The 24,234-nt window shown below is 42.1% G+C and overlaps 1 protein-coding gene across 1 annotated transcript; it reads right to left on the reverse strand.

Annotated features, from left to right (window-relative positions):
- Window positions 1-1,665: 1,665 nt before the first annotated feature.
- LOC115171379 (methylmalonate-semialdehyde dehydrogenase [acylating], mitochondrial) lies at window positions 1,666-24,214 on the reverse strand. Its single transcript, XM_029728176.1, has 12 exons — window positions 24,044-24,214; window positions 16,957-16,998; window positions 16,722-16,796; window positions 11,858-12,019; window positions 11,653-11,731; window positions 11,049-11,351; window positions 10,588-10,709; window positions 9,838-10,027; window positions 9,433-9,614; window positions 2,973-3,152; window positions 2,555-2,653; window positions 1,666-2,391 (listed from the first exon to the last, which is right to left on the reverse strand). The coding sequence occupies exons 1-12, from the start codon at window positions 24,080-24,082 to the stop codon at window positions 2,290-2,292; spliced, it is 1,575 nt and encodes a 524-aa protein (XP_029584036.1). The 5' UTR covers window positions 24,083-24,214; the 3' UTR covers window positions 1,666-2,289.
- Window positions 24,215-24,234: the final 20 nt, after the last annotated feature.

Here is a 24,234-nt window from a genome sequence, read left to right on the forward strand (position 1 = left end):
GCCCTTCTTTGGACACTGTTATCAAACCTCCAAATGAGCTTCAATGCCATACAACACTCCTGTGGCCTCCAACTGCTCTTAAATGCAGGTAAAACTAAATGCATGCTCTTCAACCGATCGCTGCCTGCCCGCCTAGCATCATTACTCTGGACGGTTCTGACTTAGAATATGTGGACAACTATAAATTCCTAGCTGTCTGGCTAGACTGTAAACTCTCCTTCCAGACTCATACTAAGCATCTCCAATCCAAAATTAAATCTAGAATCGGCTTCCTATTTCGCAACAAAGCCTCCTTCACTCATGCTGCCAAATATACCCTCGTAAAACTGACTATCCTACTGATCCTTGACTTCGGTGATACCATTTACAAAATAGCCATCAACACTCTACTCAGCAATTTGGACAGTCTATAACAGTGCAATCCATTTTGTCACCAAAGCCCCATATACTACCCACCATTGCAACCTGTATGCTCTCGTTGGCTGGTCCTCGCTACATATTCGTCGCCAAACCCACTGGCTCCAGGTCATCTATAAGTCTTTGCTAGGTAAAGCCCCGCCTTATCTCAGCTCACTGGTCACCATAGCAACACCCACCCGTAGCACGCGCTCCAGCAGGTATATTTCACTAGTCACCCCCAAAGCCAACACCTCCTTTGGCTGCCATTCCTTCCAGTTCTCTGCTGCCAATGACTGGAACGAATTGCAAAAATCACTGAAGTTGGAGACTTATATCTTCCTCACTAACTTCAAGCATTGGCTGTCAGAGCAGCTTACCGATCGCTGCAGCTATACACAGCCCACCTGTAAATAGCCCATCCAACCAACTACCTACCTCATCCCCATATGTTTGTTTTTTCTGCTCTTTTGCACACCAGTATTTCTACTTGCACATCCTCATCTGAACACACTGTATACAGATTTTCTATTGTGTTATTGACTGTACATTTGTTCATCCCATGTGTAACTGTGTTGTTTTTGGTCGCACTGCTTTGCTTTATCTTGGCCAAGTCGCAGTTTTAAATGAGAACTTGTTCTCAACTGGCCTAGCTGGTTAAATAAAGGTGAAATAAAAATACAAAATTTGGGGATCTGCAGAGAATGGGAGAAACTCCCCAAATACAGGCTTGTCAAGCTTGTAAAGTCATACCCAAGAAGACTCAAGGCTGTAATCGCTGCCAAAGGTGCTTCTACAAAGTACTGAGTAAAGGGTCTGAAAACAAGCATTTAAGATTCATTTAAATAAAATTATCAAAAATGTAAAAACCTGTTTTTGCTTTATAATTATAGGGGGGAAAAAACTACTTAATCCATTTTAGAATAAGGCTGTCACAAAATGTGGAAAAAGTCAAGGGGTCTGAATACTTTCCAAATGCACTGTAGGCCTCAATAAAGGAAAGCCATCTAAATGTATCCATATTAGTCAGTTTAAGCACCAACTTGTAGATTGAAAAATACTCTGATCTTGTAGATTATTTTGGTAACATTTTAGGGTTATGAAAGTGTGTTTGGAGAGGCTTTACGCACTAAATATATTGATGAATTAAAAATAGTGGTTTGATTCATCCTGAACGTTGCCATATGCATGAGAGAGAAATGTCAAAAATACAATGTCTAGTTATATAGAGCTCAGTGTTGAGGCATAGGAAGTAGTATGCTTAGCAACTGTATTCAATAGATATCTTTATTCCATGTAAATCAGGAACACCGCTCACTAACGTTACAAATTGGATTTTTCGAATGTACTCACACAAATACTAACAGTTTGACGGTGTCTCTGTTCCACAGGTTGGGGACAATAATAACCATGATAGCTGTGGGACTGGGGCGAAGCCACTTCTAGATGCTTATCTACAGTCCGTGTACCGCTGTTCCCCTCCTAATGGATATAGTTAGGATGCGAGGGGAGTACTGATCCCTATGATCCCTTTGTCTATGGGCAACAGAGACCTTCTCTCACCATTTGCATTCCACCTAGTCCATCGTTCTCATAGAACTCCCAGGAGCAGCATGTCTAATGTTTAAACAGAAGGGTTTGAGGCTATAGTAACAGTACATTTCAGATCTAATCTGCCACTACCCTATAAGAAACATTACTTTCATTAACAGGGTCAAACTCCAAAATAGAAAAACTTTGCTCACATAGTACACTCTGTATAAAACATATTCCAGGACTGCAATAAAGTCGTATCAGTTATCCATGCCCCTTGGCTGCTAACCCCTTGTGAATGTCAGTCAGTAGAACGTTGTGCCAGGGAGAGAACACCACATTTACAAGCGTACATTCCGTTTAGCGCATGGTTGGCATGGTAACTGCTGCAGCCTTAGTCGTGGCGTCCTCAGCCTTCCACTGTGATGTCACCGTCTTGATCTGAGTGTAGAACTGAATGCCCTGTAGCGAGAACACAGAAGAGGAGACAGTCAACCACAGAAATCTTCCACCTCATATATAGTTGTCTGAAACAAAAATGTAGGATCAATATGATCGTATGATAAAATCGGTGGGTGAGAAACAATTGTGGGCTTGTGCTGGTCATTGCCGGTGTTGAGCTAACCTGTTTGCCGTAGAAGTTGGTGTCCCCCCTGAAGGAACCCTTGGAGCCGGTAAAGGAGAACATGGGCAGGGGGACGGGGATGGGCACGTTCACTCCAATCTGACAGACATACAGATCACATTATGAATCAAGGAGATAAATGTCGACAGAGAAATTACAGCTTGAAGGATCCATGAAAAAGCCTTGTGCATTGTTGCAAAATAGTTCTGTGAACAATAGATGGTTGTCCCTCAGAATCTTAAATCCCATTAAAAGCAGATTAGACCCCCACTGAGTAACCACAAGCTATGAGGAAATCAGGAAATGTAGTCATCCAATGATCAATGGGAAACTACTTACTATGCTTGACATCAAATCACACAAGTCTTACTTTCCTAGGCACCTACCGGAATTCTCTGAACGTTGAACTATGGCTCACCTGTCCGACATCCACCTCGTGTGTGTACTTGCGGGCGGTAGCTCCGTTGGTAGTGAAGATGGCGGTTCCATTGCCATACTGGTTGTTGTTGACCAGGGAGATGGCATCGTCCAGAGTGTCTGCCTCCAGAACCACCAGTACAGGCCCAAAGATCTCCTCCGTGTAGCACTTCATCGCTGGCTGGGGTGGGGAGGAGGAGTGGAAAAGCAAGAGATTAAGCTCCATGTCAGTGATCTACAGGATATTATGTCAAGAACAGAGATTTGGTGGACTATCATGTATTATTATTGCAGGCCTTCCAAATGAGTTGAAGGCAAATCAGCTTTGAAAGGAAAGATCCAATATAATAAGTGAAGTGGTATGACTTGTGGAAGGGAATACACAGTACTGTATGAGCTGAAGATTCACACCCGAAAACCTGAAGGATAGTGAACGTGAGAAAAAGTGGAAAGTTGCAGTCAGGTTGAAAAAGGCACTGTGTTATCTTTTCTCCATATGGACAATATTACACAACCATCAACGTGACTAATTGTTGATCAGCCAAGATCTCCATATGGGCAGCCGTCGCTGGGCAGCCGTCGCTGGTCAAGTCAGGCCTCTTAACTCCAGCCAGACAGTAACCTACAAGCAGGGGTTGGAACTGTTTCAGGGAACCCAACCAAAAACAAGAAGAACATTGAGGAAAGGAAATGGATCTCTAGTATTTCAGAACAGAACTGTTTATTTCAAATCTTGAGAAGCTGTTAATAATGTTATTTATTGTTCCAAAAATATTCCTACCGTCTAGTGTAATATCAATATATTCCTACCGTCTAGTGTAATATCAATATATTCCTACCGTCTAGTGTAATATCAATATATTCCTACCGTCTAGTGTAATATCAATATATTCCTACCGTCTAGTGTAATATCAATATATTCCTACCGTCTAGTGTAATATCAATATATTCCTACCGTCTAGTGTAATATCAATATATTCCTACCGTCTAGTGTAATATCAATATATTCCTACCGTCTAGTGTAGTATCAATATATTCCTACCGTCTAGTGTAGTATCAATATATTCCTACCGTCTAGTGTAATATCAATATATTCCTACCGTCTAGTGTAATATCAATATATTCCTACCGTCTAGTGTAATATCAATATATTCCTACCGTCTAGTGTAGTATCAATATATTCCTACCGTCTAGTGTAGTATCAATATATTCCTACCGACTAGTGTAATATCAATATATTCCTACCGTCTAGTGTAATATCAATATATTCCTACCGTCTAGTGTAATATTAATATATTCCTACCGTCTAGTGTAATATCAATATATTCCTACCGTCTAGTGTAATATCAATATATTCCTACCGTCTAGTGTAATATCAATATATTCCTACCGTCTAGTGTAATATCAATATATTCCTACCGTCTAGTGTAATATCAATATATTCCTACCGTCTAGTGTAATATCAATATATTCCTACCGTCTAGTGTAGTATCAATATATTCCTACCGTCTAGTGTAGTATCAATATATTCCTACCGTCTAGTGTAATATCAATATATTCCTACCGTCTAGTGTAATATCAATATATTCCTACCGTCTAGTGTAGTATCAATATATTCCTACCGTCTAGTGTAGTATCAATATATTCCTACCGTCTAGTGTAATATCAATATATTCCTACCGTCTAGTGTAATATAAATATATTCCTACCGTCTAGTGTAATATCAATATATTCCTACCGTCTAGTGTAGTATCAATATATTCCTACCGTCTAGTGTAATATCAATATATTCCTACCGTCTAGTGTAATATCAATATATTCCTACCGTCTAGTGTAATATCAATATATTCCTACCGTCTAGTGTAATATCAATATATTCCTACCGTCTAGTGTAATATCAACATATTCCTACCGTCTAGTGTAATATCAACATATTCCTACCGTCTAGTGTAATATCAACATATTCCTACCGTCTAGTGTAATATCAACATATTCCTACCGTCTAGTGTAATATCAACATATTCCTACCGTCTAGTGTAATATCAATATATTCCTACCGTCTAGTGTAATATCAATATATTCCTACCGTCTAGTGTAATATCAATATATTCCTACCGTCTAGTGTAATATCAATATATTCCTACCGACTAGTGTAATATCAATATATTCCTACCGTCTAGTGTAATATCAATATATTCCTACCGTCTAGTGTAATATCAATATATTCCTACCGTCTAGTGTAATATCAATATATTCCTACCGTCTAGTGTAATATCAATATATTCCTACCGTCTAGTGTAATATCAATATATTCCTACCGTCTAGTGTAGTATCAATATATTCCTACAGTCTAGTGTAATATCAATATATTCCTACCGTCTAGTGTAATATCAATATATTCCTACCGTCTAGTGTAGTATCAATATATTCCTACCGTCTAGTGTAGTATCAATATATTCCTACCGTCTAGTGTAGTATCAATATATTCCTACCGTCTAGTGTAATATCAATATATTCCTACCGTCTAGTGTAATATAAATATATTACTACCGTCTAGTGTAATATCAATATATTCCTACCGTCTAGTGTAGTATCAATATATTCCTACCGTCTAGTGTAATATCAATATATTCCTACCGTCTAGTGTAATATCAATATATTCCTACCGTCTAGTGTAATATCAATATATTCCTACCGTCTAGTGTAATATCAATATATTCCTACCGTCTAGTGTAATATCAATATATTCCTACCGTCTAGTGTAATATCAATATATTCCTACCGTCTAGTGTAATATCAATATATTCCTACCGTCTAGTGTAATATCAATATATTCCTACCGTCTAGTGTAGTATCAATATATTCCTACCGTCTAGTGTAATATCAATATATTCCTACCGTCTAGTGTAATATCAATATATTCCTACCGTCTAGTGTAATATCAATATATTCCTACCGTCTAGTGTAGTATCAATATATTCCTACCGTCTAGTGTAGTATCAATATATTCCTACCGACTAGTGTAATATCAATATATTCCTACCGTCTAGTGTAATATCAATCTATTCCTACCGTCTAGTGTAATATCAATATATTCCTACCGTCTAGTGTAATATCAATATATTCCTACCGTCTAGTGTAATATCAATATATTCCTACCGTCTAGTGTAATATCAATATATTCCTACCGTCTAGTGTAGTATCAATATATTCCTACCGTCTAGTGTAATATCAATATATTCCTACCGTCTAGTGTAGTATCAATATATTCCTACCGTCTAGTGTAGTATCAATATATTCCTACCGTCTAGTGTAATATCAATATATTCCCACCGTCTAGTGTAATATCAATATATTCCCACCGTCTAGTGTAATATCAATATATTCCCACCGTCTAGTGTAATATCAATATATTCCTACCGTCTAGTGTAGTATCAATATATTCCTACCGTCTAGTGTAATATCAATATATTCCTACCGTCTAGTGTAATATCAATATATTCCTACCGTCTCGTGTAATATCAATATATTCCTACCGTCTAGTGTAGTATCAATATATTCCTACCGTCTAGTGTAGTATCAATACATTCCTACCGTCTAGTGTAATATCAATACATTCCTACCGTCTAGTGTAATATCAATACATTCCCACCGTCTAGTGTAATATCAATACATTCCCACCGTCTAGTGTAATATCAATATATTCCCACCGTCTAGTGTAGTATCAATATATTCCTACCGTCTAGTGTAGTATCAATATATTCCTACCGTCTAGTGTAGTATCAATACATTCCTACCGTCTAGTGTAATATCAATACATTCCTACCGTCTAGTGTAATATCAATACATTCCTACCGTCTAGTGTAATATCAATACATTCCTACCGTCTAGTGTAATATCAATACATTCCTACCGTCTAGTGTAATATCAATACATTCCTACCGTCTAGTGTAATATCAATACATTCCTACCGTCTAGTGTAATATCAATACATTCCTACCGTCTAGTGTAGTATCAATACATTCCTACCGTCTAGTGTAATATCAATATATTCCTACCGTCTAGTGTAATATCAATATATTCCTACCGTCTAGTGTAGTATCAATATATTCCTACCGTCTAGTGTAATATCAATATATTCCTACCGTCTAGTGTAATATCAATATATTCCTACCGTCTAGTGTAATATCAATATATTCCTACCGTCTAGTGTAGTATCAATATATTCCTACCGTCTAGTGTAGTATCAATATATTCCTACCGTCTAGTGTAGTATCAATATATTCCTACCGTCTAGTGTAGTATCAATATATTCCTACCGTCTAGTGTAATATCAATATATTCCTACCGTCTAGTGTAATATCAATATATTCCTACCGTCTAGTGTAGTATCAATATATTCCTACCGTCTAGTGTAATATCAATATATTCCTACCGTCTAGTGTAATATCAATATATTCCTACCGTCTAGTGTAATATCAATATATTCCTACCGTCTAGTGTAATATCAATATATTCCTACCGTCTAGTGTAGTATCAATATATTCCTACCGTCTAGTGTAGTATCAATATATTCCTACCGTCTAGTGTAATATCAATATATTCCTACCGTCTAGTGTAATATCAATATATTCCTACCGTCTAGTGTAATATCAATATATTCCTACCGTCTAGTGTAGTATCAATATATTCCTACCGTCTAGTGTAATATCAATATATTCCTACCGTCTAGTATAATATCAATATATTCCTACCGTCTAGTGTAATATCAATATATTCCTACCGTCTAGTGTAATATCAATATATTCCTACCGTCTAGTGTAGTATCAATATATTCCTACCGTCTAGTGTAATATCAATATATTCCTACCGTCTGGTGTAATATCAATATATTCCTACCGTCTAGTGTAATATCAATATATTCCTACCGTCTAGTGTAGTATCAATATATTCCTACCGTCTAGTGTAATATCAATATATTCCTACCTTCTAGTGTAATATCAATATATTCCTACCGTCTAGTGTAATATCAATATATTCCTACCGTCTAGTGTAATATCAATATATTCCTACCGTCTAGTGTAGTATCAATATATTCCTACCGTCTAGTGTAATATCAATATATTCCTACCGTCTAGTGTAATATCAATATATTCCTACCGTCTAGTGTAATATCAATATATTCCTACCGTCTGGTGTAATATCAATATATTCCTACCGTCTAGTGTAGTATCAATATATTCCTACCGTCTGGTGTAATATCAATATATTCCTACCGTCTAGTGTAATATCAATATATTCCTACCGTCTAGTGTAATATCAATATATTCCTACCGTCTGGTGTAATATCAATATATTCCTACCGTCTAGTGTAGTATCAATATATTCCTACCGTCTGGTGTAATATCAATATATTCCTACCGTCTAGTGTAATATCAATATATTCCAGTGAAGTCATGATGGTAGTAATAGGCTAAACACTTTCCAATTCATGAAATGATGCCCAGCACTTCAATCATGGCCCCTCCTTGTCCACCCGTCTCTCCCTCCCGGTAAAATTTCAGTCGCATTTCACGCCTGCACTTCTCTGTCCATCAAACAAGGATCGTACTGGTTCCATAGTCAGCTGCTCTATCCGTGCCCGTTGGTGGAGTAAATTAATGCGCTAAATGGAAAAATGACTGATTTCACCAGGTAAAAAAAATAGATATACACGTAAATTAACTATTACTTTTCTGGGGTTCGAACCGGTTCAGAACTTTATTATGCTGGTCGGTACAAAATAAAATAGAGATTGTGCTCGGAACAGAACAGATGCAAAATAAATAATTTGGTTCCAACCTCGGCCCACAAGTGGGGCTTTGGTTAGCTAGTACTGCAGGACAAGGGTTAAATACTCTTATCTACTGTAACAGGGAGTTACAGAGCTACTACAGGCATGTCGGAAGTTTTAACGTTTACCTTTATGTGAAAGTGTAATTCCCACTGTACCAAGTTTCAGCGTTGTTGTGAGATACTCCAGTGATGTAAACCCAAATATAAACTGGGTGGTTTGAGCCTTCCAATGCTGATTGGCTGAAAGCTGTGGCATATCAGACTGTGTACCACATGTATGACAAAACATACATTTTTTCTGTTCTAATTACATTGGTAACCAGTTTATTATAGCAATAAGGCACCGCGGAGGTTTGTGGTATATAGCTAATATACCACGGCTATGGGCTGTATCCAGGCACTCCGTGTTGTTCCTTGGCTGAGAACAGCACTTAGCCGTGCTATACTGGCCATATATCACACCCCTTATTGCTTAAGTATAGAGGTGCGGTGGTTCACCAAAAGTTACATGACGTAATGTAATAATGTAGCCGGAAAACTTGTAGATGAGGAAACCTTGGCTTTAGCTCAGCTACTGACAGTCAATCACTCAGCTGACCAAAATTCATAGACCCCGCCCCCCTTACCGTAACGTTGCCGATGATAGTGGGTCCTACGAAGTTTCCATTCTCGTATCCTTTGACGTGGACATTGCGTCCATCCAGCAGCAGCGTAGCTCCCTCGTCCACGCCACTCTGGATCAACATCTCAACACGGGCCCTGGCCTCAGGGGAGATCAGTGGACCCACATCAGCACCTGGCTGGTCACCTAGATACACCCACACAAAGGAAGAAAACACGGAATTACAATTCATAGGATGGACATTCCAATTCTGAGCAACGTTGCATGATACGGTATGTGGACTGGAGCTAGTGGTCATATTGGATGTACTGTTTCAAATGGGGGAAAACTGGATGTGTAAGAAAAAACACTAGCAAGTCTTAAATTCACACAGGGGTTAGTGAGTCTTTTAGGTAAAAGGGTGAGGTACCTGCATTGACGCGCAGGGCTTTGGAGCGCTCCACCAGCTCTGGGAGCCAATCACGAGCTTCGCCTACCAGAATGGCAGTTGAGAGAGCCATACAACGCTGTCCTGCTGCGCCGAAGGCCGCGCCCACCAGCTGGTTCAGAGTGTTCTCCTTGTTGGCGTCAGGCATCACCACACCGTGGTTCTTAGCTCCCTACAAGCCAGAACACATGGGTTGTTACATTTACTGCAATACATTTTAGGAACGTGCAAAGACATACAGTAGACCTAAGCAATAAGTATCTCAAGAAAAAAAACTCAAGGATCGACAGCCATCTATTGGCTCAGTCTTGATAGAACTATTCATCTTGCAGTATGCTTAAGGCCACAGTAAACTATTTAAAAGCTGCTGTAACTTTTTGGGCGACCTGACCAAATTTACATAGAAAAGCGAGTTATAGATCTGTCATTCTAATTGAAAGCAGGTTTAGTGGTAAATCTTCTATGTGCGCTATTTCTATGTTTTGCATTCTGAAGTTTCGTTATTGTGTCTTCCGGTTTTGAACACTACAAACAATTGAAAATACAATATTTTTGGATATTGAAGATATATTTCTACAAACTTGTTTTGTCACAAACAAAAATTAGGTGAATTATTTTATTTTTTGCAACCGGGAAATGGCGGAGCGATTTCTGCATTTTGCACTTTTAAGGCAGACATGTTTCCTAAATGCGTAAGGGATTCTTTAATAATTTAATCCCCATCATATTTACCATGTTGGACTGCACTCTCTTGCCGTTCTTGGATCCTCTCTCGTAGATGTACTCTCCTGCCTGGTTGGAGCCCACAAAGCTGATGGCCTTGATGGCTGGGTGGTCACAAATGAAGTTCACAGCTACGGAAAGAGGTCAAAGGTCATCTAATTTCACTCATCAGCATCATCATTACACGGCACTGTAAGGGCACAAAATGGCACGGTGTAATCACCTTGGAAACAAAACAAACAACCTTTCTTATATGGACTCCTTTCCCCTAAAGCACTTAAATACATTACCTATACACATTATGCAAAGCGTTTAACATAATGCTTGAGGTATATCAGTAGTCTGAATGGTCTTGTAGATGCAGCACTAACACACATGATCAGCATAGCCTGCTTCATTGCATCCTGGGAAACAGGACACACACTTCAATAGCATGTTTTATAAATACTAAGCACACAACCCCGTCTCACCAGCGTGCTGTCCATGGATGATGTTCAGGGTCCCGTCGGGCAACCCTGCATCCTGCAGCAGCTTGGCCAGCAGCATGGTGCACCCTGGGACGCGCTCGGAGGGCTTCATCAGGTAGGTGTTGCCACACACCATGCCCATGGGGAACATCCACAGAGGGATCATGGCAGGGAAGTTGAAGGGGGCGATGCCGGCACACACCCCGATGGGCAGGCGGTAGGTGTAGGTATCCATGTCTTTGGTGATGGAGGGCAGGGTCTCCCCCAGCATCAGGGAGGTGATGCTGCAGGCGTGCTCTGCCACCTCTAGGGGGCAGAGAGGAGCAGAGAGTGAGAAAAGCCAGGGAGCTGAAGGTCAAACACAGTACATGTGGAGGTAGAGATCAGAGTAGGGGTGAAAGAGTGTAGGCAGAGGGTCAAATACGTGTGTTGCTAAAGGAGATCAAGAGATCAGAGAAACAGAGACTCCGATACAGAGACTCCGACACAGAATAGAGAAGACTAAAATAATCATTTATTGGGCAAGTTCTTGTAGTAGCCATCTCCCCGCTTCAAATAAACATTTTCTCCCGTTTCCCATGCCTACTGAAGGGGACTGTCTACTCACGCAGTCCTCTGAAGACGTCTCCCTCCGCGTCGGCTAGAGTCTTGCCTTGCTCCAGGGTGATCAGCCTGGCCAGCTCTTTCTGTAAACATAGAAGAAAATAAATAAAATTAGCCAATCATCTTTGATAAACATTAATGTTTTAGGACCCGGTTATTGTTAAGAAACATGTATGCAGGCCAGATTTCAGACCAGGGGCTTTCCTTACAATGTTTTCCTTGATGAGCTGCTGGTATCGGAGGAAGATCTGCTGGCGGGTGAGAATGGAAGTCTCGGACCAGGAGGCATAGGCCCTGGAGCAGGAGTCTACTGCAGCCAGCATCTCCGTGTAGGTGGCTTTGGGCACACGACTCACCACCTCATTAGTAGCCTGAAGTAGGGAGAGAAGAGGGACAAGAGATGACCAGGTCATTGTGAACAGAGACCAACTACATCTGTGGCTTCCCTGTGGCTCAGTTGGTAGAGCATGGTGTGTGCAACGCCAGGGTTGTGGGTTCGATTCCCACAGGGGGGGCCAGTACAATTTTTTTTTATAAATGCATGAAATGAAATGTATGTATTCACTACTGTAAGTCGCTCTGGATAAGAGCGTCTGCTAAATGACTAAAACATTTTTAAAAATGTGGCCTGTCCAGAAGGGTGTAAAGTTTAAGAAACTTGAGATAAAAATGAACTGTGTACAGGGATAAGTGTCATGACATGTAGAATAGGGAGTCCGATAGCATTTCAAAATGTTCTATTTGTCAGGGCCAGCCTGATGAAGAACAAGATCGGCAACCACCACATGCTCAAATGTTTGGTTATAATCATATGATTTGCCTGCTTAATTGCCTCCACAACTTAAAAACGGTCTTTAGTAAAATGAATACAAGTGTTTTCAATCTATATGCCTCAGGGACTGACAATCCAATCTTGAACTTACTAAACTGCTGAATTGTCACTCTGTACTCAAAGTATCAGATGTCTCACTGTTCAATTGAAAGTTATCAGGTTTATAATCAACCAAAATCTGTAATGATGCATGTATACGTAATTCAGAATGACTATATAAATGTTTAGACTCAGGAAAATGTGCCTTTTATGCCATGCTCTACCACCATGCTATTGCCTTGGATTTTTTAGCCACTTGCCTTTTTATGGAAAATATATATCAGCAAACAAAAATATTGTATTTTCAGTTGTTTGAAACTGGTGTACAAAACCGAAAGTAAAAGACGCAAAAACTAATCTTTGTGAGAAGCATAGAAATAGCGCACATAGAACAGATCTACCGCTTCTTAGACTTGCTTTCAATGAGAATGACAGATTTATAACTAACATTTCTATGTGAATTTGGTCAGAAATTTATTCGAAAATTTTGACCAACTTTAAATTAAAGCTGGATTGTCTTTAGTCAATAAGTATTCAACCACTTTGTTATGGCAAGCTTAAATAACTTCAGGAGTAAAAATGTGCTTAACAAGTCACAAGTTGCATGGACTCACTGTGTGCAATAATAGTGTAACAATTTTTTAATGGCTACCTCATCTCTGTATCCCACACATACATTGTAAGGTCCCTCAGTCAAGCAGTGAATTTTAAGCACAGATTCAACCACAAAGACCAGGGAGGTTTTCTAATGCCTCGCGAAGAAGGGCACCTATTGCTAAAATAAGCTAGCATTGAATATCCCTTTGAGCATGGTGAAGTTATTAATTGCACTTTGGATGGCGTATCAATAAACCCAGTCACTACAAAGATACAGGTGTCCTTCCTAACTCAGTTGCCAAAGAGGAAAGAAACCGCTCAAGGATTTCACCATGAGGGCAATTGTGACTTTAAAACAGTGACAGACAGGACATAAAATGTACTTTCTGGTTCACCAGCCACTGTGGCAGGTAGATGTAAAAATCTATCAGGCACACATTTTTTTAACAGGCAGAATATTTTTTTTCCTCAAATTTCTCCCCCCAAAAAAGATGAACACGCTTTGTAATGTTTCTAAAACAATACATGTGTTAATAGTAAGTAACTAACTAATGTGGTATATTGTTTAGATACATTTTTTGTTACCCGAGTCTTAACCAAAATACAGTATCAGATACAAAAACGTTCACCTGCCCCTTTAAGGGCAGAGGTTACTGTAATAGCACGACTAGAGTCATGTTTGTGCATGTGAGATTGAGTCTGACTAGTAGAAGCATTGTCTTCTCTTCCCTAGCAGTTGAAACTCAAATAGAAAAACAACCTAGCTTGTGAACAAAATGTAAATAGAAAGAAACAAGGATAAAGTCTCACTTCAGTAGACTTTAGTTTAAAGTAAATTAGACCAACTCTTATGCCTGCGCGCAGCGCTTCTAATAATGAATCTTTCACTAAGCTCTTCACTTCCGCACTACATTCGTAGTGCTTTGACTGTGCGATTAATAGCTATGAAACAAAAACGGCATAAATTCTTTGAACAGCTACTGCAGCATTTATTTTACTATAAATGTGATCACACTTGACTATTTTTATTCACAATTGCGAGTGAAATGCTTGCAATGTGGATCCCTGACCACCCGCCAACGTGGATGGTGAAATAGACATCTTACCCACCAATGCCAAAATCTACTTGCATTTCCAAGTGTTAATTTTAAGCCCCGATTACACAGTTTAATGGCTGTGACAAGAGAAAAACGGAGGATGTATCGACAACAATGTAGTTACTCCACAACACTAACCTAATTGACAGTGAAAAGGAAGCCTGTACAGAATAAAAAATATTCCAAAGCATGCATTCTGTTTGCAACAAGGCACTAAAGTAATACTGCAACAAATCTGCCAAAGCAATTAACTTCTTGTCCTGTATTGGATTTGCCCCAAACATTACTGAGTACCACTCTCCATATTTTCAAGCACAGTGGTGGCTGTGTTCATGTTATGGCTCGTAATCGTTATCGACTGGGACTTTCAGGATTAAAAAAAAGAAATGGAATGGAGCTAAGCACAGGCAAAATCCCAGAGAAACACCTGGTTCAGAGATGAATTCACATTTCAGCAGGGAAATACCCTAAAACATGTATTCCCAAACTGGGGTATGCGTACTCCCAGGGGTACGCCAAATAAAAATGTGATACACTTTTTTTTTTAATACATTTTCAAACAGTCCATTTATATTTTCCAACGGGGCTATACATTTGGGTGAGTTTTTTCCCCTCGCCTTAGTAGCCTCGTTTCACTGCCAAAAATAAAATGTAACATCTAGTGTTCAGCAAAATAACAATGTCAAATACAGGTAGCTTAGTCAAATAATTAGCATTCAATCACATTAACCATTACTCTCTCGCAGGAGTTCCACTAACGATACATACAGTTGAAGTCGGAAGTTTACATGCACTTAGGTTGGAGTCATTAAAACTTGTTTTTCAACCACTCCACACATTTCTTGCTAACAAACTATAGTTTTGGCAAGTCAGTTAGGATATCTACTTTGTGCATGACAAGTAATTTTCCCAACAATTGTTTACAGACAGATTATTTCACTTATAATTCACTGTATCACAATTCCAGTGGGTCAGAAGTTTACATGCACTAAGTTGACTGTGCCTTTAAACACTTTGGAAAATTCCAGAAAATTATGTAATGGCTTTAAAAGCTTCTGATAGGCTAATTGACATCATTTGAGTCAATTGGAGGTGTACCTGTGGATGTATTTCAAGGCCTATCTTCAAACTCAGTGCCTCTGCTTGATGGTGTTCTTTGGCTTGCAAGCCTCCCCCTTTTTCCTTCAAACATAATGATGGTCATTATGGCCAAACAGTTCTATTTTTTGTTTCATCAGACCAGAGGACATTTCTCCAAAAAGTACCATCTTTGTCCCCATGTGCAGTTGTAAAACGTAGTCTGGCTTTTTTATGGCGGTTTTGGAGCAGTGGCTTCTTCCTTGCTGAGCGGCCTTTCAGGTTATGTTGATATAGGACTCGTTTTACTGTAGATATAGATACTTTTCTGCCTGTTTCCTCCAGCATCTTCACAAGGGGCGGCAGCGTAGCCTAGTGGTTAGAGCGTTGGACTAGTAACCGAAAGGTTGCAAGATCGAATCCCTGAGCTGACAAGGTATGAATCTGTCGTTCTGGCCGTCATTGAAAATAAGAATTTGTTCTTAACTGACTTGCCTAGTTAAATAAAGGTTAAATAATAAAAGGTCCTTTGCTGTTGTTCTGGGATTGATTTGCACTTTTTGCACCATCTCTTGGAGACAGAACGTGTCTCCTTCCTGAGCGGTATGACGGCTGCGTGGTCCCATGTACTATTGTTTGTACAGATGAACGTGGTACCTTCAGGTGTTTGGAAATTGCTCCCAAGGATGAACCAGACTTGTGGAGGTCTACAATTTTTTTTTCTGAGGTCTTGACTGATTTCTTTTTGATTTTCCCATGATGTCAAGCAAAGAGGCACTAAGTTTGAAGGTAGGCCTTGATATAAATCCACTGGTACACCTCCAATTGACTCAAATTATGTCAATTAGCCTATCAGAAGCTTCTAAAGCCATAACATCATTTTCTAGAATTTTCCAAGCTGTTTAAAGGCGCAGTCAACTTAGTGTATGGAGTGGTTGAAAAATTAGTTTTAATGACTTCAACCTAAGTGTATGTAAACTTCCGACTTCAACTGCATGTAAGATAGTAAAATAAAAAGCAAAATTATTGTTTATTATAATTTGTGCCCTGGTCCTATAAGAGCTCTTTGTCACTTCCCACGAGCCGGGTTGTGACAAAAACTCACACTCATTCTTATGTTTAATAAATGTATAGTGTGTGTGTGTGGCATACTTCCTGGAGACAATGACAAGTTTCCTTAAAGTAGATGCAAACAGGCCCCCCAGGCCTGAGTTAGTGAATGTGAGTGCATAAACATGTCAAGGTTAAATTGAACTGGCTACAAAGAATAGGCTCCCATTTCTTCACTTTCCAAATCATACATATTAAATGACCCCCTAAAGAGTTCTTCATCTCCAGCTTCCGACCGGTTTATACATTGCTTTTTAGTGTTTGCATCAACTCCCGTTGTGGTGTGTGTGTGTGTGTGTGTGTTAATGCAGAAATACTTACAGGGTTGTGAATGTCCAGCCATTCTGAGGCGTTTGACTCAACAAACTTGCCGTCAATGAACAACTTGGTGGTGGGCTGCAAGGTTGCAAAAGCACAGGGGGACAATGCGGTCATCCACCATATCAAATCATCATATATGTACATGTCTAGATTGTATGAGCATGTATTCTAATTCAAGTCTTCTGCAGTTACAAACACTCATAAATGTAGTTATGATTGCATGATGTTAACTCACCACGGATGATGAATAACACATGCGACCCATCTGAAGGGGTGCCTGTAAACGACAGAAAACAATAGTTATCGGAGTTGTAGCTCCAGTTTTACAGTATGAGTGGAGCCCCACAGGGGAGCTCAGCTCCTTGTGGTTTACCCCACTGCCTAGGCAGCAAATAGCCTGAGAAAAAAATGATGCACACATCTGCAGCCAATAGGAGTATAGGTGTCCCTATATAAGGGGACGCTTCCCCTCAATCAGCCTCCCGAAAAATGATGTTCAGCGAGACTGGGGGTCGGCAGGGCCTTAAGTCCTACAGGGCTCCGCTCCACTCATAGAACTGGAGTTACCACTCCGGTAACTATCGTTCTATATCGTGGAGCTCCACCCCATAGGACTCCTAGTGCTTTAAGGTGGAGCGCAACGCTCCAAAATATATTCCCTGCTGAACCTAACACTTCCCAACTTAATGAAAAGGTCTGGTCCAGTAATGGCTGCGACCAAATCCCGCAATACTTTAACACACTGTGAAAACAGACTGTGTCCTCGGTCTAATCCGCACTACTCAGTCCAGAGGCACCGCCAATGACTAGTGGGCAGATAAAGCAGAATATGAGCCATAGTAATCTGTACAAGCAGATAGATGAACTCAAAACTTTATCGGTATTAAAAAAAAAAATCAAATAGTACTGTAACATCAGTTAACTTCCCTGGGCTAGCGTCCCACCCTAGTCAACAGCCAGTTGAATCCCGTGGCGCGAAATACAAATACCTCAAATGCTATAACTTCAATTTCTCAAACATATGACTATTTTAACACAATTTTAAAGACAAGACTCTCGTTAATCTAACCACATTGTCCGATTTCAAAAAGGCTTTACAGCGAAAGCAAAACATTAGATTATGTCAGGAGAGTACCCTGCCAAAAATAATCACAGCCATTTTCAAAGCAAGCATATATGTCACAAAAACCAAAACCACAGCTAAATGCAGCACTAACCTTTGATGATCTTCATCAGATGACACTCCTAGGACATTATGTTATACAATACATGCATGTTTTGTTCAATCAAGTTCATATTTATATCAAAACCCAGCTTTTTACATTAGCATGTGATGTTCAGAACTAGCACACCCACCGCAAACTTCCGGTGAATTTACTAAATTACTCATGATAAACGTTCACTAAATACATAAATTATTTTAAGAATTATAGATCCCGTGTGGCTCAGTTGGTAGAGCATGGTGTTTGCAATGCCAGGGTTGTGGGTTCGATTCCCACGGGGGACCAGTATGGAAAAAAATGTATGCATTCACCACTGTAAGTCGCTCTGGATAAGAGCGTCTGCTAAATGACTAAAATGTAAAATGTAAATAGATACAGAACTCCTTTATGCAATTGCGGTGTCAGATTTTAAAATAGCTTTTCCGCGAAAGCACATTTTGCAATATTCTGAGTACATAGGTTTGGGACAACCTAAACTCAGAATTACCATTAGAAAAATTGGATTACCTTTGCTGTTCTTCGTCAGAATGCACTCCCAGGACTTCTACTTCAACAACAAATGCTGTTTTGGTTCCAAATAATCCATAGTTATATTCAAATAGCTCCGTTTTGTTCGTGCGTTCAGGTCACTATCAAAAGGGTGACGCGCGAGCGCATTTCGTGACAAAAAAAATTCAAAATATTCCATTACCGTACTTAGAAGCATGTCAAACGCTGTTTAAAATAAATTTTTATGCTATTTTTCTCGTAAAATAGCGATAATATTCCAACCGGGCAACGTTGTATTCATTCAAAAGCTGAAAGAAAAAAAATTGAGAATTCTCATGAACGCGCATCTCCAGTGTCACTGTCCCCAGGCTGACCACTCACAAATTCTGCTGTTCTTCGCCCAGAGACAGCAGACACCCCATTACACTTTCTGGCGGCTTTAGAGAGCCAATGGGAGCCTTAGAAAGTGTCACGTTACAGCACAGATGCTGTATTTTCGATACAGATGCAACAGAAGGACAACAAATTGTCAGACAGGGCACTTCCTGTATGGAATCTTCTCAGGTTTTGGCCTGCCATATGAGTTCTGTTATACTCACAGACACCATTCAAACAGTTTTAGAAACGTTAGTGTTTTCTATCCAAATCTACTAATTATATGCATATTCTAGTTTCTGGGAAGGAGTAGTAACCAGATTAAATCGGGTACGTTTTTTATCCGGCCGTGCAAATGCTGCCCCTTAGCCCCAACAGGTTAAAGGAACTATATCCCTAATCCATCCGCCCAAACACAGTCATAGACTTGTGGGCAGGACAAAAAAACATGACTCTACTGTGCCATCCCAGCCAGGAGTCATGTCATGTAGTCATTCTAATTGGAGAAAGCGGACCGGATGGAAACCCTGTCCATTGATCCTGCCTTTTTTGCCTTAATTCTAGCCTTCTCATCAGCAAAGCTGAGTACAGGCTGAACCCATTTAGAAGACCTACTCACTGATTCTTTAGTGTAACCCACCACACTCAATTTATAGGCAAAGCCAATGATTCGTAGGCAGATAATAGAATATGGGCCAACTACTCTGCCTCAGCAGATAATGACACCTCAATGTTCCATCAATTCCAGTGACCGGTCTAATAGTAAAGTAACACCAGCTACAGCACTATTTCCCTCATCACTCCGCCCCTACACAGTGATACACTGGTGGGCAGTCTAGACATTCTCTGCTGTACTGACAGTGTCAAACAAACATGTCTTACTCTCTGACAACTAAGAGAGTGGACCTAATGGGAAACCTGCATCTTTTCTTAACTCAAGTTCTCCCTTCAGCCACACTGAGTACAAAACGAGCTAGAGAGTTAGACGACATGTCTAACAGGTAATATCGGATAAAAGGAGACATGACGACCGAGACGCCGCTGCACATATCCTCTACCCCTGTTCCTCTGAAAAGGGCCGCAGATGCCGCTACTCCACGAGTGGGCTCTGACGCCCTCAGGCAGTGGCCGCCCTGCCGCCTCATAAGCCGTCTCAATTCCTTCACAAAGCCAATGAGACAGCAGCTGTTTTGAAAGTGGTCTACCAAGTGTACTAGCACCGTGACGCAAAAACAGCTGAGGCAATGACCTATTCATTGCCGTGCGCTGCAGGTAGCACGCTAAGGCGCGCACCGGGCACAGGCAATGAAGCCTCTCCTCTCTCGGCTTCGCATGGGGAGGCGGGGGGCGAGGGGAGAAAGCCCATAGCTCAACGGTCTGTGACCTATATGAGCTCTTAATAACCTTCTACATAAATGCCGGGTTAAGACATAACACCGCTCTGCTCAAGTTGCCATTGATGGCAAGGCAGTTGGGTCTCGTCGAAAGAGCACACAAGTCACTGACACGCTTGGCTGTAGTCAAGGTAATCAAAAGTGCCGTCTTCAGAGACAACATCTTGAGGGGGATTTGATTCAATGGCTCGAACGGCATGTCGCAGAGCGCCTTGAGTACCAAAGTTAAATCCCACTGGAGCAGCATGGCTCTAGCCGCTGGCCTAAGCCGCCGCATTCCCAATAGAAACCGTTTCATTAAAGGGTGGCTGAAGACGGTGTCTCTGCCAAACCCCTCATGAAATGCTGAAATCGCTGCAGCGAATACCTTAATGGTGGCATTCCAGGCTAAGGTGCTCGTGAGCCCACAGCCACAATTCCTCCGCCAGCCCGTGGAGTGCAGGAGACCTGACTCCTCCTTGCCGATATATGTAGGCTGTGGTTCGGTTGTTCGACCAAACCAGCACGTCCTGACCCCATAGGGTAGACACAAAGTGGGTCAGAACCAGTAGAACTGTCTCCAACTCCAGGAGGCTGATGTGGCGTCCCGAGGGAGGTCACACACCTACCGCCAGAGCCTGACATGTCCCTCCCATCCAGTCAGACAAGCGTCTGTAAAACACTGGAATGTAGGAGGACACTCTGCCTATTGCGTCAGGACGCATGGGTCTCTCCAACAGTTCAGGTCTGCTCTGAGCGAGAGGGGAACTACCAAAAGAAATAAACGATGACGGTGCCTCACTGGGTCCAGTGATAGTTGGGCAAACCCTCGCTGTGCTCTGTGCATGTGCAGAAGTCCCCAGATGAACCACGGAGTTGGCAGACGACATGAGACCCATGAGTGTCATGGCGGAATGCGCCGTCACCATGTGATTCGGATAAAACCTTCGTAGGGCTAGCAACAAGGCAGCCTGCCAAGGATCTGCCATTCGAGCCTTCATAGTCAGTGTCTAGCTATAAGCCCAGGTAGACAATCTGATGACTGGGCCAAGGCGTGCTCTTTTCCCAATTCACAGCGAACCCCAGACGTGTGAGATGAATCACTGTCTGTGTCGTGTGTATGATCACCAGCTCTGCTGACGGAGCGAGAACCAGTAGGTCGTCTAGGTTGGCTAGTAGCCTTACCCCTTGATGAAGCAACGGTTTGAATGCCGCCTCCACGCATTTGGAAAAGTTGCGAGGTGCCAGGGCGTACCCGAACGGCATACTCGTACGCCACCCCTTGGAAGGCGAAACGCAGAAACTTCCTGTGATGCGGATGCACCGGCACATGAAAGTATGCGTCCTTTAGGTCTATGCTTCTACAAAAGTCTTTGTTGTGGATACATTCCAGCAGACGTTGTCGTAAGCATTCAAAAGGGCCGTTTGGCAACGCTCTCGTTGAGAGTGCGGAAATCCAATATTGGCCTCATTCCCCCCCCATCTTCTTTGGCAGTAGGAAGTAGGGTGAATATAGCCCACTGCTCCTTTGCTCTTGGGGAACTACGGTCACCGCCTCCTTCGCCAATAGTTCCGTAATCTCTTTCACAAGAGCGGCTACTTTCTCTGGCGTCTTCATCACCGTCTCCACCACGCCCAAAAACAGGGGAGGAGTTCGGTGGAATTCGATGGCATAACCCTTCTCCCGCGAACGACTTAGCTGCACCCTCTCCTCCTGGCTTCGCTGCCACTCCGAGTAATGCTCTGAGAGCGGAAGAGCACGAAGCTGTAGGAAGGACCTGTATTCCTCTATGGCCCCAAGCCTTCGCTATCCCGCGACACTGAAGTGGTGGGACAGCCCAGGGTGGGCCCCGCACGAAAGGGGGAGGAATTATTGACACGTTCTATGAGAAACGGGGGCGCCGACCCTTTGGTTATACTCGTAACCTTGTGGTTCCAGCCCTCCGTGTACGCAGCACGGGTCTGAGCTACACCAACTGGGACACCTGCCTGAGTTAATGTGCCGTCTCCCAACAGTGATTGCGTCATCGGCCCAACATGGGGCTGTGTACTCAGACTGTTCTTTAAACCCCTAGCCACCTCACTCCTGAGTGTGTAGGGTTTTTATGAGGTATAGCATGACGGCTTATTAAGAGCGTCCGTCTCGCTTCCCTCATGTCATTACCACTCACAACGTCCTCCTGTGTGTGCTCAGCTACGTACTCGTAGTGGGCTGTGCTACACACAGTGGTGAGGAAGATAGAAGGAACCTGAGCGGTCTCAATTTTGTTATGGAAAATAGGTTCTCTTGTGACAAAGTCAGATAGAACACATTCTTTATTAACAAAGGACACATTGGCTCCTCCATCCCTGGTGGGGGATGAACAGTGGGCGTTGTCACCTGAAGTGCTGCGCTCTCTCCCGTCCGCTCAGTCCTACCCATGGTGAGACAGGATAGAGGCTGCCAGGAGGGCAATATTATTAGCTGCTGCTATAGCCTGTACACCTAGAGTGAATGACTTCTCTACCAGCTGTGCTGTGAGTCGGTCCTTAGTCGTAGGTAGTGTGGGTTTCCTGGATGACGGCCAGGAGCTCGAACCTGGGGCGAGGTATGCGGCTAGGGCGTCCTCGAGCCTAGGGGTCTCCTGAGGCCATTTCCCGTCCACTTTGGTGAACGGGGTGTACGCCTTCGCCGGTGCTCTGGCCATTAAAGGCGACTCCCATGCACCCTCCACATATTTAGCGAGAGAGGGCATGGCCAGTGCCGAAGGCACAGCCACCCGTCTTTGTCCAGAGTAGGGGCCGCCCACCATCATATCCACTTCCAGAACGGAGGGAATGGGGGGGCGTGTAATCTCCAGACGGCTCGTGGCCCGCTCAATGAGCCCTGTATAGTCAGAGTGCAGAGAGGGCGTTGCATAGGAGGCGGCTGCTGAAAATTCAGAGCCCGTCTCTTCCTCGCCCAAGGATGTGAAATTCCCCTCGCTCTCCCCGGGGGGGTGGGGGGGGGGTCATTTCAGCTTTGGTCAGTTCCCAACGTCCTCGTCATCTCCGGAGACGCCGTCGTCATATGATGCCACAGAATCTGAGTCTAGCACAGACATGGCATCTTCCAGAGGGAGATCTCCCTTGAAAAATGCCCACCGCTGTTTCCTCTCCTTTCTTTCTCTCTCTCCTTTAAAGAAAGGAGGGTGCAGCTAGGGCATTCCGGGGATCTGTGTGGCCGCCCCTAGCTTGCTGCAAACCCAAACACACAAAACATAAGTCATGTGGGTCCGTAGCCGACATAGTGGTTAATAAAATAGTTTTTGGGGTGGAAAAGCGTTGCTCATGAAGGACAACGTGGAGACTAGGTAATTGACAGCGGGTTTGTCCTGAGTCTTCTCTCTGGGCGTCTTCAGTCCAGTCCTGTCGCTGAAGATAATGGGAGGCTGATTGGGTCACCTGTGCTCCTATTGGCTGCAGGTGTGCACATAATACTGTCAGGCTATTCGCTGCCTATGCAGCGGGGTAAACTAAACCACTAGGAGCAGAGCTCCACGATATAGAACACATAATGATCACTTTTCAATGTTTAGTTTCCATTGGCTAAGATCCAAAAGCCTAACTTTCTGCAAGACGACTAGCTAAGCTAACTATGTGGCATTGTAGCTGGCTAGTTGAACTCGAGAGCGAACGTTAACTCGTCCAATTGTATGCTACAGAAAATAGCTATATGTTGCAATGCCAAGGGGGGGAAATAATTATAAGTGTATGTTTCGACATCGAAAAGTGTGGCACCAACTAGCGAGATAACTAACGTGCCATTCTAGCAGGATAGCTAGTTAGCCACTCAAGCTTCAAACAATGCATTTAGAAAAGCTGCACGAGGTATGTGGTTTACCTTTTTGCTCCATAACGACCTTGCTAGAATCCCTGCCATGGTTAAAGCAACTGTGATTGCTTTTAGCCCAAAAGTACGCACTCCCCAGCTGGTCAGACCCAAAATACAGACACCTCTAGAAAAGGTTAGCCGACTAACAGTCACACAATCATGGCGTCAAACTGGCTGAGGACGTAGAAAGAGCAAACGCT

This window comes from Salmo trutta, chromosome 1, assembly GCF_901001165.1.
Source record: "Salmo trutta chromosome 1, fSalTru1.1, whole genome shotgun sequence".
NCBI lineage: Eukaryota > Metazoa > Chordata > Actinopteri > Salmoniformes > Salmonidae > Salmo > Salmo trutta.

Excerpts from the sequence above, each read along its gene's own strand:
- LOC115171379 (XM_029728176.1), bottom strand. The coding sequence starts at position 24,082 with ATGGCAGGGATTCTAGCAAGGTCGTTATGGAGCAAAAAG. Across the intron at positions 16,797-16,956 it reads TGTGTTATTCATCATCCGTG|CCCACCACCAAGTTGTTCAT; the intron begins GTGAGTTAACAT and ends GCAACCTTGCAG. Across the intron at positions 11,352-11,652 it reads AGACGTCTTCAGAGGACTGC|AGGTGGCAGAGCACGCCTGC; the intron begins GTGAGTAGACAG and ends TCTGCCCCCTAG.